Below are 15043 nucleotides of genomic sequence, written 5' to 3'. Positions count from 1 at the left end.
ACTAAAGTATAACTACGAATAGGGGAAGTCTTATAATGTGTTATAACTGTAGTTATAAATGTTTATGAGAAGTTATAACTTATTATATGGTGTATTATGAGACATTATAAATGCATTATATACTAAAGTATAACTACGAATAGGGGAAGTCTTATAATGTGTTATAACTGTAGTTATAAATGTTTATGAGAAGTTATAACTTATTATATGGTGTATAATGAGACATTATAAATGCATTATATACTAAAGTATAACTACGAATAGGGGAAGTCTTATAATGTGTTATAACTGTAGTTATAAATGTTTATGAGAAGTTATAACTTATTATATGGTGTATTATGAGACATTATAAATGCATTATATACTAAAGTATAACTACGAATAGGGGAAGTCTTATAATGTGTTATAACTGTAGTTATAAATGTTTATGAGAAGTTATAACTTATTATATGGTGTATAATGAGACATTATAAATGCATTATATACTGAAGTATAACTACGAATAGGGGAAGTCTTATAATGTATTATAACTGTAGTTATAAATGTTTATGAGAAGTTATAACTTATTATATGGTGTATTATGAGACATTATAAATGCATTATAAACTAAAGTATAACTACGAATAGGGGAAGTCTTATAATGTGTTATAACTGTAGTTATAAATGTTTATGAGAAGTTATAACTTATTATATGGTGTATAATGAGACATTATAAATGCATTATACTGAATTCATAATTCATTTACAATGCATTCTAAATATGGGCTTCATAGAAAATGTTACCGATGTTTTGTGCTATTTTTGGTGCTAACCTGGTTCAGTCAAAAAGAGGTATCTTTGCTTCTGCTCCTCTCGAGGCTGAAGTGACAAGGAGTCGAGTTCTGGCTCAAAGTTCATAGGCTGTCAGGTGCATTCCCATACAGTTCTACTTTTTATGTGTTTGTGAGTAAATCCAATGCAGAGAACACATCTCCAGGGTTTCGTCTTTTTGGTAATACATAGATCACTGAATAATACCACAAATTTTCCCTCTAAATTGTGTATTTACAGGTTTGATATTGGGCCAGTTCTCATGCAATTTAACAGTAAATTACTGTAATTATTTTCCGCTCATTTTTTCCTAAAGCTCAGTTTGACAGTAACATACTGTAAACAGTTTCTACAGTAAGGCACGGTGGAAAATACAGTAATAATACTGTCAAAACAACAGCATATTAAACTATGAAAATACATTATAAACATACAAATTATTACATGTTAAAATTATGATCATCTAAACAAACCATTTCAATGTTTATTGTGCGAAAATGATTTCTACCAATTTTACAAAAATTGTGACTGTCCCACAGTTGTGGTGTCATTTCCAGCACACCAAACAATTTCACCCCTAATAAAGTTTTGTCAAAAGTTAGTGTACTTGTCAACCAAATGGACAAAAGTGTGAGTGAAGAGCACGCTTGAGATGAAATATGATTGAAATTATCAAGAGAAATGTCACTTTTTTTATTGAGCGTCATTTCCAATCAAGCTGTAATTTTGCCAAATCATGCAAAAAAAGTGTGAAAATATGATTTAATGTGTATTTAAGATACATTAAATTTTCACTATGAAATTAGCCTCAAAACTGTTAAAAATGACATTTTCCATCAGCATCAGAATTCTATGAAATGCTTTGAGATGTGCTGGAAATGAATTTTCATGACTTGATGCATGTGATGCATGAACACACACTGCTGGACATTGTTAATAGACACATTAAATCAACTAGTGAGAGTGTGAAACATGTTTTAACAAGACCTAACCTTAGCCCATATACTGTCCTGTATCTGATACATATCACTGTACCATGATATGACCACAGTAATTTTTGTAATGTGATATCAGAACTGTGTTTATTACTTACTGTATTATCTTCCTCTTTGATGACATTATCAGGAGCAGGTGGATTATCATAAACAGCCTAAAACACAGCAGACACACATCTGATAATTCCATGTTACCACAGTAACCATATTTCTCTTGGACATGTACCGTGGTAATACCTTAGTACCTTCAACCCTACAGCCAGACACTGTTGTGTGGTATGAAGGGCAGACTCTACAAACAAACTGAGTTCAACACAAAAGAGCAAAAGAACACAAAAAGCAAATATCATAAGGACAGAGGACAGAATAAAAGTAAGAGAAAACGGAACTAAAACTTGTGAAATGATTGTGAGTGGCACATACTCCTCATACTGGGCCATAATGACTCACAGAAGACACCTGCAGTTCTCCTGTTTCACCAGCAGATGGAACTAAAGAGAACAACACAACAATACAACACAAGACGAAACATTACATTACACACATAATGGACAATTTAAGCAATTTCATTTATTTGTGCCTGTGAAATACTGTGGAGAAATTTCATGAGATTTTTATAAGACAAAAATATGACAAAATCACCAAGGTATTTAATTTACCAAGTCAACAAAAATATAACTTACCCTTTCTGATGATGCAAACAAATGAAAAACAACATTAAAGGAATATTCCGGGTTCATTACAAGTTGAGTTCAATCGACAGCATTTGTGTCATAATGTTGATAACCACAAAACTACATTTCGACTCGTCCCTCCTTTTCTTTTAAAAAAGCACAAATCTGTGTTCCAGTGAGGCACTTACAATGGAAGTCAATGGGGTCAATTTTTGGAGGGTTTAAAGGCAGAAATGTGAAGTTTATAATTTTATAAAAGCACTTACATTAATTCTTCTGTTAAAACTCGTGGATTATTTGAGCTGTAAAGTTGCTTAAATCGTTGTTTTGGGGTTGACATTACATCGTCATGGCAACGAAGCTGTAAAATTGTCTCTAACTTTCCACAGATGTGGTTAGTAAGTGATTTAATCACAGTAAAATCATGTTAACACACATATTGTTTATGTCTTGTGTCTATACTTTTGAAACAGTGAGTATTTTAATGATTACAGATTACTGACCCCATTGACTTCCATTGTAAGTGTCTCGTTGGAACACACATTTGTGCTTTTATAAAGAAAAGGAGGGACGAGCCCAAATTTGTTTTTGCAATAATCAGTATTATGCCACAAAAGCTGTTGATTGAACTGAACTTGTATGGAAACCGGAATATTCCTTTAATTCATTCCAATTAAGAATTTGATTGACAAGTGTGTGTGCATGATATGACTTGACATCAGGAGACGCTTGCCATAAATGGGGTACTAAAACGGGATTGAAACTATAAAAAAAATAATAATAATAATTTTAAGTCAGATTTTTGATCAGTGCAAGACAGTGCTGAACTTGTTTGAACACCTCAGTAGTTCAAAGGAAATATTAATAGAGCTGTTTTATATTATATCTGCATATTTTGCAACCTTGTTACCAAAATGTGGTCTAAATACATTTGAAAACCCTGTTTTGCATGTAATCATTTCATAGAAAATAAACATTAAAATGGACATACTGTTCAACTTTCATAATGAATGAAATAAGAGAAAATAAAAATACATCATGTGTACTGATTAAAGATCTGGATTTAATCATCCATCACTCAAGTTTGGGACCAAATGTTGGTTTGTAGTTATTGGTAAACTTACGTTTTACATAAATGTAACACTTTTTTGTTTGATCATTGTTCTTGCAACATTATTGCTCTGATAAAATCCATGACAAAGTGACAAGAATCAGTTATGAATGTTACAATGTATCAACATGATGGTTCATTCTCATGTTAAACTTCTATGGAAAACCTTTTTCAAGCTATAACTTAATCTTTATTCTATTATAATTAAGGCCGAAATGATAAAACTTACATTTTTCAAAGTATTCCTCTCCAGTTAAGACATTCAAGTTAATATGACTGTGAGTCAGCGCTCATCCGTAATGCTCAGATGAGCTCCTGATATGATGATGTCATCTTACCTGGTCAGATCAGGATTCTTGACTGGTGGTTCAAGTGAGTAAATGCTTTTTAAAGTCAAGATTAGAACCCCCATCAATGATGTGTGGGCACCCTGTTACGCCCCATTCCCAAACAGACACCCAACAGTTAATGGACTCAGCAGTGTGTGTGTGTGTGTGTGTGTGTGTGTGTGTTGACCTTTTGAACTCTCTCTGGAGCCGCTCACACTGGTGATCTCATACATGTGAAATTACAGTTGCTGCTTTCAGGATGCTATGAACATCATCATATTTATCTTTGTACTGCTCCAGTACCAAAAAGTAGCATGGTAATATCATGTTTTTTTTTTACATGTTTGTACCGTGGCATTCTTTGACATACGGCATCTTGGGGTCCACAGACATGTAAGAAATAACTGGCAACAGACTGCTGAATTTTGGAAAATTACTGCACATTTAATGCATAATGTGCATTATTTGCCCGCCCACTTCTTCAGCCATATTTTCCCATAGGGATTTCATTAAACCCTTTATAAAAGATTTGTGCACCATGAACCAAACCAACCAGCTCTGAAGTGAATCACAACATCACAAACTTTGATTTGAAGAAAAAAAGTATTTGAAAATGGGACAAAAAGGCAAAAGGTACATGATAATGAGGGAATGAACAACAATCCCATGAAGCATTGCGAATGACAATGCAAATCACATCAAACTACAAACAATAGAAAATATAACACTATTGATTTAAAGTTGTTGATTATAAGTATGGAAACAATATATTTTAATTTTACTGCAAAATACTCAGATATACACTGGCGGCCAAAAGTTTGGAATAATGTACAGATTTTGCTGTTTTGGAAGGAAATTGGTACTTTAATTCACCAGAGCGGCATTCAACTGATCACAAAGTATAGTCAGGACATTACTGATGTAAAAAACAGCACCATCACTATTTGAAAAAAGTCATTTTTTTCTTCTCCCTTTTTCTCCCCAATTTGGAATGCCCAATTCCCAGTGCGCTCTAAGTCCTCGTGGTGGCGTAGTGACTCACCTCAATTCGGGTGGCAGAGGACGAATCTCAGTTGCCTCCACGTCTGAGACCGTCAATCCGTGCATCTTATCACGTGGCTTGTTGAGCACGTTACCACGGAGATATAACACGTGTGGAGTCTTCACACCATCCACCTCGGCATCCACGCACAACTCACCACGCGCCCCACCGAGAGCAAGAACCACATTATAGCGACCACAAGGAGGTTACCCCATGTGACTCTACCCTCCCTAGCAACCGGGCCAATTTGGTTGCTTAGGAGACCTGGCTGGAGTCACTCAGCACGCCCTGGATTCAAACTCACGACTCCAGGTGTGACAGTCAGCATTAATACTCACTGAGATACCCAGACCTCCCCGAAAAAAGCCATTTTTGATCAAATCTAGACAGCAGCCATCACTCCAACAGCTTATCCTTGAGTAATCATGCTAAATTGATCATTTGATACTAGAAAATCACTTGCCATTATATCAAACAAAGCTGAAAGATATTTGGTTCATTAAATGAAGCTTAACATTGTCTTTGTGTTTGTTTTTGAGTTGCCACAGTATGCAATAGACTGGCATGTCTTAAGGTCAATATTAGGTCAAAAATGGCAAAAAAAGAAACAGCTTTCTCTAGAAACTCGTCAGTCAATCATTGTTTTGAGGAATGAAGGCTATACAATGCTTGAAACTGCCAAAAAACTGAAGATTTCAAAGGTGTACACTACAGTCTTCAAAGACAAAGGACAACTGGCTCTAACAAGGACAGAAAGAGATGTGGAAGACCAGATGTTCAACTAAACAAGAGGATAAGTACATCAGAGTCTCTAGTTTGAGAAATAGACGCCTCACATGTCCTCAGCTGACAGCTTCATTGAATTCTACCCGCTCAACACCAGTTTCATGTACAACAGTAAAGAGAAGACTCAGGGGTGCAGGCCTTATGGGAAGAATTGCAAAGAAAAAGCCACTTTTGAAACAGAAAAACAAAAAGAAAAGGTTAAAGTGGGTAAAGAAACACAGACATTGGACAACAGATAATTGGAAAAGAGTGTTATGGATCTTAACCCCATTGAGCTTTTGTGGGATCAGCTAGACTGTAAGGTGCGTGAGAAGTTCCCGACAAGACAGACACATCTATGACAAGTGCTACAGGAAGTGTGGGGTGAAATGTCACCTGAGTATCTGGACAAACTGACAGCTAGAATAACAAGGATCTGCAAAGCTGTCATTGCTGCACATGGAGGATTTTTTCATGAGAACTCTTTGAAGTAGTTTAAGAAGATTGTTTTCACTTTATTAATGTTCTGACTATACATTGAGATCAGCTGAATGCCACTTTGGTGAATAAAAGTACCAATTTCTTTCCATAAGAGCAAAATCTGTACATTATTCCAAACTTTTGGCCGCCAGTGTACACAATTACAAAAGCAGTTTGAGAGTGTCGAGAGCGACTCGACTGCATCATTCACAGTGCGTCACGGAAGTGGGCGGAGCTGCGGTGCTCTTTTGGCGCACTTTGTTAGCCATGATTCTCTGATTGGTGGTGTAGTTGTTCACCAGGAATTCAGCTATTTAACATGATTTTTAAACAATGAAGTTGAAATATTGTGTAATAATGGCTTTAACAGAAGCATACAGCATCCACTAAAAACCTCAGAAGTCGCTGTAGGTCTAATAAGCTTTTGATAAATATAAATTCCCCCATGAAAAAAAAAGGGATTGTGACTTTTACTTCTGTAACCCTACTGTTGCGCTTTATTCACCAGTCTGGAGTCAATTATTGATTATTATCGTTTGTGCCACAGTTCACACATTGACATTTGTTTATCTCAACACATTTTTTCCAGGTTTTTGTCCCAAAAACATTCTTGTGTGGAATTACTTCCTCACATCACGTCAAGTGTATTTGCATGTTTAGCTGCATATGGAGCTTTCAATAAATGTACATTTTGGGAAATAATGCCATGGGGGGGCATTGAATTCCACATTTTTTTAAACTGTGCTTCAATCATTCAAGGTAGCCAGCTAATATTCATTCAGAATATTGTTTTGATAAAATGTATATATATATATATATATATTTAATAATAAATGCTATAAAGTTATAAAAATAAATGAAACCACTTGAATATAAACAAACCATATTATTATTGTAATTATCCACTGTCTGCAGAAAATGAACTTACCACAGTACTGACGTCCTCACAAATCCATAAAAGAAATACAATTATGTTTACATATTTAAACCTAAATATGTTGGTGGGAAACCATCGTGTATTGCTCACAAATTCTATAGATGCCATTTATTTTTTTTCCTGGGTCAAAAAATGGTGCAAAGTATCTTAATTTCATAAAAGGAATTAATTCATATCTATCAGCTACTTAATTGCATTGCATGTTTGCATACGAGTTATTACTGATCATTTAAGCATTTGGGATCTTATGAATTCGACACAATGTTTTATTAAAGGGTGCTCTGGGACATCAAATGAAACAAAATGAACACCTTATTTCTACAGGGCTGTTTATAATATTCTGACAGTAAAACCTGATTTATTTTGGAAACTAGATGGCCTCCACAGATGGCATGACAATCTATTAATACATTTATACAAATTTAGGGGGGCTGAAGCTCACCTAAATAGGGTAAAGAAACGTCTATGTCCACTTTGTTGTTTGTCATTTTTGCTCGTCTTTTTCCAGGTTCTTATCCTGTGGTAGGCTCTTTGAAGTTCTGTTCATTTGAAACTTCTCAACAATTTGGAAAGAACGAGACGTAGTGATATTGAACTGTAGTGCGGTCAACAAACATGGAGGAACTAATTCATAATCGTGCAGTTATTGAGAATTAATTAACACCTTGCAACATTTTGGCAACCAATCAGAATAAAGAATACAACAACACAATACATTATATATATATATATATATATATATAGATATATTTACAGTGCATCCGGAAAGTATTCACAGCGCTTCACTTTTTCCACATTTTGTTATGTTACAGCCTTAAAATGGATTAAATTCATTATTTTCCTCAATTCTACAAACAATACCCCATAATGACAACGTGAAAGTAGTTTGTTTGAAATCTTTACAAATTTATTAAAAATAAAAAACGAAAAAAATCACATGTACATAAGTATTCACAGCCTTTGCCATGACACTCAAAATTGAGCTCAGGTGCATCCTGTTTCCACTGATCATCCTTGAGATGTTTCTACAGCTTGATTGGAGTCCACCTGTGGTAAATTCAGTTGATTGGACATGATTTGGAAAGGCACACACCTGTCTATATAAGGTCCCACAGTTAACAGCTCATGTCAGAGCACAAACCAAGCCATGAAGTCCAAGGAATTGTCTGTAGACCTCCGAGACAGGATTGTATCGAGGCACAGATCTGGGGAAGGGTACAGAAAACACTGAAGGAACCAATATGGCCTCCATCATCCGTAAATGGAAGACGTTTGGAACCACCAGGACTCTTCCTAGAGCTGGCCGCCCGGCCAAACTGAGCGATCGGGGGAGAAGGGCCTTAGTCAGGGAGGTGACCAAGAACCCGATGGTCACTCTGACAGAGCTCCAGCGTTTCTCTGTGGAGAGAGGAGAACCTTCCAGAAGAACAACCATCTCTGCAGCACTCCACCAATCAGGCCTGTATGGTAGAGTGGCCAGACGGAAGCCACTCCTCAGTAAAAGGCACATGACAGCCTACCTGGAGTTTGCCAAAAGGCACCTGAAGGACTCTCAGACCATGAGAAACAAAGATTGAACTCTTTGGCCTGAATGGCAAGCGTCATGTCTAGAGGAAACCAGGCACCGCTCATCACCTGGCCAATACCATCCCTACAGTGAAGCATGGTGGTGGCAGCATCATGCTGTGGGGATATTTTTCAGCGGCAGGAACTGGGAGACTAGTCAGGATCGAGGGAAAGATGAATGCAGCAATGTACAGAGACATCCTTAATGAAAACTTGCTCCAGAGCGCTCTGGACCTCAGACTGGGGCGAAGCTTCATCTTCCAACAGGACAACGACCCTAAGCACACAGCCAAGATAACAAAGGAGTGGCTCTGGGACAACTCTGTGAATGTCCTTGATTGGCCCAGCCAGAGCCCAGACTTGAACCCGATTGAACATCTCTGGAGAGATCTGAAAATGGCTGTGCACCGACGCTCCCCATCCAACCTGATGGAGCTTGAGAGGTCCTGCAAAGAAGAATGGGAGAAACTGCCCAAAAATAGGTGTGCCAAGCTTGTAGCATCATACTCAAAAAGACTTGAGGCTGTAATTGGTGCCAAAGGTGCTTCAACAAAGTATTGAGCAAAGGCTGAGAATACTTAAGTACATGTGATTTTTTATTTTTAATAAATTTGCAAAGATTTCAAACAAACTACTTTCACATTGTCATTATGGGGTATTGTTTGTAGAATTGAGGAAAATAATTAATTTAATCCATTTTGGAATAAGGCTGTAACATAACAAAATGTGGAAAAAGTGAAGCGCTGTGAATACTTTCAGGATGCACTGTAAATATATCTATCTATCTATCTAATTTATTTTGTTGTGTATATATATATATATATATTTTGTTGTGTATATATATATATATATATATTTTATTATTTTGTTGTGTATATATAAATATAATTTATTTTGTTGTGTATATATATATATATATTTTATTATTTTGTTGTGTGTATATATATATATATAATTTATTTGTTGTGTATATATTTATTTTGTTGTGTGTATATATATATATAATTTATTAATTTGTTGTGTGTGTGTATATATATATATATATATATTTATTTATTATTTTGTTGTGTGTATATATATATATATAATTTATTATTTTGTGTGTATATATATATATATATATATATATATATAAATATAATTTATTGTGTTGTGTGTGTGTATATAAATATAATTAATTTGTTGTGTATATATATATATATATTTATTATTTTGTTGTGTGTATATATACAGGTGCATCTCAATAAATTAGAATGTCATGGAAAAGTTCATTTATTTCAGTAATTCAACTCAAATTGTGAAACTCGTGTATTAAATAAATTCAATGCACACAGACTGAAGTAGTTTAAGTCTTTGGTTCTTTTAATTGTGATGATTTTGGCTCACATTTAACAAAAACCCACCAATTCACTATCTCAAAAAATTAGAATATGGTGACATGCCAATCAGCTAATCAACTCAAAACACCTGCAAAGGTTTCCTGAGCCTTCAAAATGGTCTCTCAGTTTGGTTCACTAGGCTACACAATCATGGGGAAGACTGCTGATCTGACAGTTGTCCAGAAGACAATTATTGACACCCTTCACAAGGAGGGTAAGCCACAAACATTCATTGCCAAAGAAGCTGGCTGTTCACAGAGTGCTGTATCCAAGCATGTTAACAGAAAGTTGAGTGGAAGGAAAAAGTGTGGAAGAAAAAGATGCACAACCAACCGAGAGAACCGCAGCCTTATGAGGACTGTCAAGCAAAATCGATTCAAGAATTTGGGTGAACTTCACAAGGAATGGACTGAGGCTGGGGTCAAGGCATCAAGAGCCACCACACACAGACAGGTCAAGGAATTTGGATACAGTTGTCGTATTCCTCTTGTTAAGCCACTCCTGAACCACAGACAACGTCAGAGGCGTCTTACCTGGGCTAAGGAGAAGAAGAACTGGACTGTTGCCCAGTGGTCCAAAGTCCTCTTTTCAGATGAGAGCAAGTTTTGTATTTCATTTGGAAACCAAGGTCCTAGAGTCTGGAGGAAGGGTGGAGAAGCTCATAGCCCAAGTTGCTTGAAGTCCAGTGTTAAGTTTCCACAGTCTGTGATGATTTGGGGTGCAATGTCATCTGCTGGTGTTGGTCCATTGTGTTTTTTGAAAACCAAAGTCACTGCACCCGTTTACCAAGAAATTTTGGAGCACTTCATGCTTCCTTCTGCTGACCAGCTTTTTAAAGATGCTGATTTCATTTTCCAGCAGGATTTGGCACCTGCCCACACTGCCAAAAGCACCAAAAGTTGGTTAAATGACCATGGTGTTGGTGTGCTTGACTGGCCAGCAAACTCACCAGACCTGAACCCCATAGAGAATCTATGGGGTATTGTCAAGAGGAAAATGAGAAACAAGAGACCAAAAAATGCAGATGAGCTGAAGGCCACTGTCAAAGAAACCTGGGCTTCCATACCACCTCAGCAGTGCCACAAACTGATCACCTCCATGCCACGCCGAATTGAGGCAGTAATTAAAGCAAAAGGAGCCCCTACCAAGTATTGAGTACATATACAGTAAATGAACATACTTTCCACAAGGCCAACAATTCACTAAAAATGTTTTTTTTATTGGTCTTATGATGTATTCTAATTTGTTGAGATAGTGAATTGGTGGGTTTTTGTTAAATGTGAGCCAAAATCATCACAATTAAAAGAACCAGAGACTTAAACTACTTCAGTCTGTGTGCATTGAATTTATTTAATACACGAGTTTCACAATTTGAGTTGAATTACTGAAATAAATGAACTTTTCCACGACATTCTAATTTGAGATGCACCTGTATATATTTATTATTTTGTTGTGTGTATATATATAATTTTTGTTGTGTGTGTGTATATATATATATATATATATATATATAATTTATTATTTTGTTGTGTGTATATATATTTATTTTCTTGTGTGTGTGTATATATATATATATATATATATATACGTATATAATTTATTTTGTTGTGTATATATATATTTTTTATTTATTTTGTTGTGTGTGTGTATATATATATATATATATTATTATTTTGTTATATATATATATATATATATATATATATATATATATATGTTTAATTTATTATTTTGTTGTGTGTGTGTGTATATATATATATATATATATAATTATTTTGTTGTGTATTTATATATTTATTTTGTTGTGTGTATATATATATATATACACATGTATATAATTTATTATTTTGTTGTGTGCGTGTGTGTGTGTGTGTGTGTGTGTGTGCGTATATATATATATAAAAAACAGTAATCATTAAGTACCACATCCTTCTCATCACACTGACAGAAGCACATTCACACAGATCATTCGTTCACCACAAATCCAAACATCATTCTCTGGAGATATCTTTTAGTTATCTTTTATATTTTTAAAAACAAACCAAAAAAATAACAGATTAAATGGAATTTACAGTAGACATTCGCAATCATTGTGCACTTTTAAATACCTCAGATACTTTCTGCACAGCTGTCAACAAAAACGCAAACACAACGAGGAGAGGAGGAGGTGCGAGGGGAGGACGGGCGGGAAAAGGAGGTTCAACTTATCCACGGGAATAGAATCACTGAATATATAGATTATTTCTTATAATCCTTACATCACTTATATAAATATACTGAACCGAGAAAAGAAGATTTCATCTGAGAGAGAGAAAGAAAGAGAGAGAAAATAAAGAGCGCAATACAGAAGTGCACAACAGCGTAAAGGCAAAACAGAAAGCAGGAAACCAGAGGAAGAATCGAAAGTGAGCACACGAGAGAGCGGGAAAAAGAGAGAGAGCTCGCCAGAGGAAGTGAGAGAGAGAGAGAGAATGTGGAGATGTATGGAGAATATAGACAGATAGAAAGAACGCACCGCAGGAACACGTGCGTGGATGGAGGGTTTGTTGGGATGGCAAAGGAAACGATCACCCAAAAATGACACTTCTGTCATCATTTACTGATGTCCCAAACCCTTCGACTTTCTTCTACAATCTGTGCACAATATTAAAAGCCTTCTGGAGCTCTGAAATGGATTACAAGAGTCATATGTACCACAAAAATGGCACTGCGGCACTAAAAAATGGCAAATTCCATTGGTTCTCGTAAATCTCGCTAATGGCGCCACGTTTGATTTAAGGGGAAGTTTTTCGATGAATCATGAACAAAGCTATCATATGACTTTGAATGTAGCGCACAAGTTATATGGCCTGCTCTTGTGCTCATTTTTATGATTTGTTTTATTGTAGAGAGTGATAGCCCCATTTAGTTTTATTACATTGAAAAGAGCAGCCAGGACATTCTTCAAAAATTCTCCAAAGGCCTCATTCACACCAATCCATTTCTAGTTTCCTAACGTCATTGTTTCCGAAAGTATGCGGTTATGGAGAGCATCCTCGATGTAGCAACGCAGCGTTCGTTCAAATGTTGATGAGAGGCGTAATCGTAGCAAAATGAATGCGTTTTCTAACGAAAACATATTAGTGTAAATGTGGCCTAACACCTAGTCGCGTCATTTCAAAAGCAAATAGAATCTCGTAGAAAAATAGAAATAAATAGAAACTCGTTATAATCAATTATGTTGTCTACACTGGATGCGTTGCAATGCAATGCCAGTAGACGAATGCCCCGTTCCATTTCGTGCTGCACGCGCTGGTGCTACTCCTTCCAACAAGACATATAAACGGGTTATAATGTTATAACGCGTCCAGTGTAGAAGGCCTCAAGCGGACGCACCCCCGTGTAGACTGGGTGTTAGTTATATGGGTTTGGAACAGCATGAGGGTGAATAATTGATGACAGAATATGATTTTCAGATGAACTATCCCTTAAACACTACTGAGTGTGCGCGCGTGTCATACAATACACATACAACGCAACACGCTTCTGTGTCATATGTGCTCTTCTGGCAATGATACAAAATAATAAAAAACATCCCTAATGAATCTCTTCCCTTTGACATCTTCAGCTTCCTCTCCGTCGTACGCTCTCTCTCTCTGTCCGCACTCACTGCGAGCTAGCTCTCTCCAGCACACGCAAGTCATAGTTCTTTTTCGTCGCGCGCAGCTTGAACAAACTGCCACCGCTGTTGTTGAGTTTGAAGGACGCGCTCTGAGCGGCCATTGTGTTGGGGAACACGGCCACGACGGTGTACAGGTGAGCAGGGTCGTGGCAGTCTCCTCTGGGGCCCGAGTGAGACGTGGGACCCCGGGGACACTGCGGGTCCTTCAGCCATTGGATCTTGGCACCGCAGAGAGAGAGCTGGTTGAAAAGCTTCTCGGCTTCTGGACGAGAAATGCCTTCTGGGAGATCGGTCACCTCTAACACTCGACTGACCACTGCAGAGAGATACAGAGAGATTAGACACAACTGAGACAAATTCATGTTTTCTGTGATCTAAAAGGCTTAGATAAATTAATTTCTAAAAAATGTTTTTCAGTTGAATACCTAAAGTGTGCAGAGTTATAATCAGGACTAACAGTAGTTACTTTGAAGCTCAAATATAAGAACATCTGGATGCATTTAACATAATTCCCATCCTTCCATTTGTGCTATTGATGCTTATACTATTATTCTAAAATGTAGAAAATAGTAATGATAAAGAAGATGCTCATGTGTTTATAAAGTGTGTCTTACCCACGTCAGTAGTTCCCAGATCTGTGGAGGCAGATTTGAGTGTTTGTCTTTTACCGCGAGCACCGTGTTTCATCACTGATTGACTCTGAGAAAACAACAACAATACACACAGTGAGGACAGACAGACTGATGGTAAAATACATGAAATGAATGATCACTTAGACTGATTGTGTGATTGTGCAGGCAGTATAAGTGTAATGTGTTACTGTAATAACTTTTTCCTGTAATGTAGTAAATGTTATCACATTACATCGCCTCAATCCGGGTGGAGGACGAATCTCAGTTGCCTCCGCATCTGAGACCGTCAATCTGCGCATCTTATCACGTGGCTTGTTGAGCACGTTACCGTGGAGACGTAGCGTGTGTGGAGACTTCACGCTATTCTCCGCGGTATCCACGCACAAATCACCACGCACCCCACTGAGAGCGAGAACCACATTATAGCGACCACGAGGAGGTTACCCCATGTGACTCTACCCTCCCTAGCAACCGGGCCAATTTGGTTCCAGGATAACCTTGTACGTGGCTTGATTAATGCGTCCTTAACAAAGATGAACCTGCCCGATTACAGCCTTGTTGAAGCACCCCCAGATCATCACCGATCCTCCACCTGGTCGTCTAATGGTTAGACGGAGACCTGAAGACGCCTTCATGCCGCAGTGTCTCGCACCCACTGGGAA

At 36.9% G+C, this 15043-nt stretch overlaps 1 protein-coding gene across 6 annotated transcripts in view; it reads right to left on the bottom strand.

The window, feature by feature from the left end:
- Positions 1-12082: 12082 nt before the first annotated feature.
- Positions 12083-15043, bottom strand: part of LOC127449546 (R3H domain-containing protein 2-like) — a 93310-nt gene continuing 90349 nt past the window's right edge. For all 6 annotated transcript variants that reach the window (XM_051713038.1, XM_051713037.1, XM_051713036.1 and 3 more), the window contains 2 exons: positions 14364-14448; positions 12083-14065 (listed from right to left, as the gene is read on the bottom strand). In XM_051713038.1, coding sequence (XP_051568998.1) covers positions 13734-14065; positions 14364-14448 — 417 coding nt within the window. In that variant the 3' untranslated portion in view covers positions 12083-13733. The remainder of the gene's footprint in view (positions 14066-14363; positions 14449-15043) is intronic.

The sequence above is a fragment of the Myxocyprinus asiaticus genome, chromosome 12, assembly GCF_019703515.2.
Source record: "Myxocyprinus asiaticus isolate MX2 ecotype Aquarium Trade chromosome 12, UBuf_Myxa_2, whole genome shotgun sequence".
Taxonomy (NCBI): Eukaryota; Metazoa; Chordata; class Actinopteri; order Cypriniformes; family Catostomidae; genus Myxocyprinus; species Myxocyprinus asiaticus.
The sequence above is the reverse complement of the archived record's forward strand: the minus strand, read 5'-3'. Positions and strand labels throughout refer to the sequence as shown.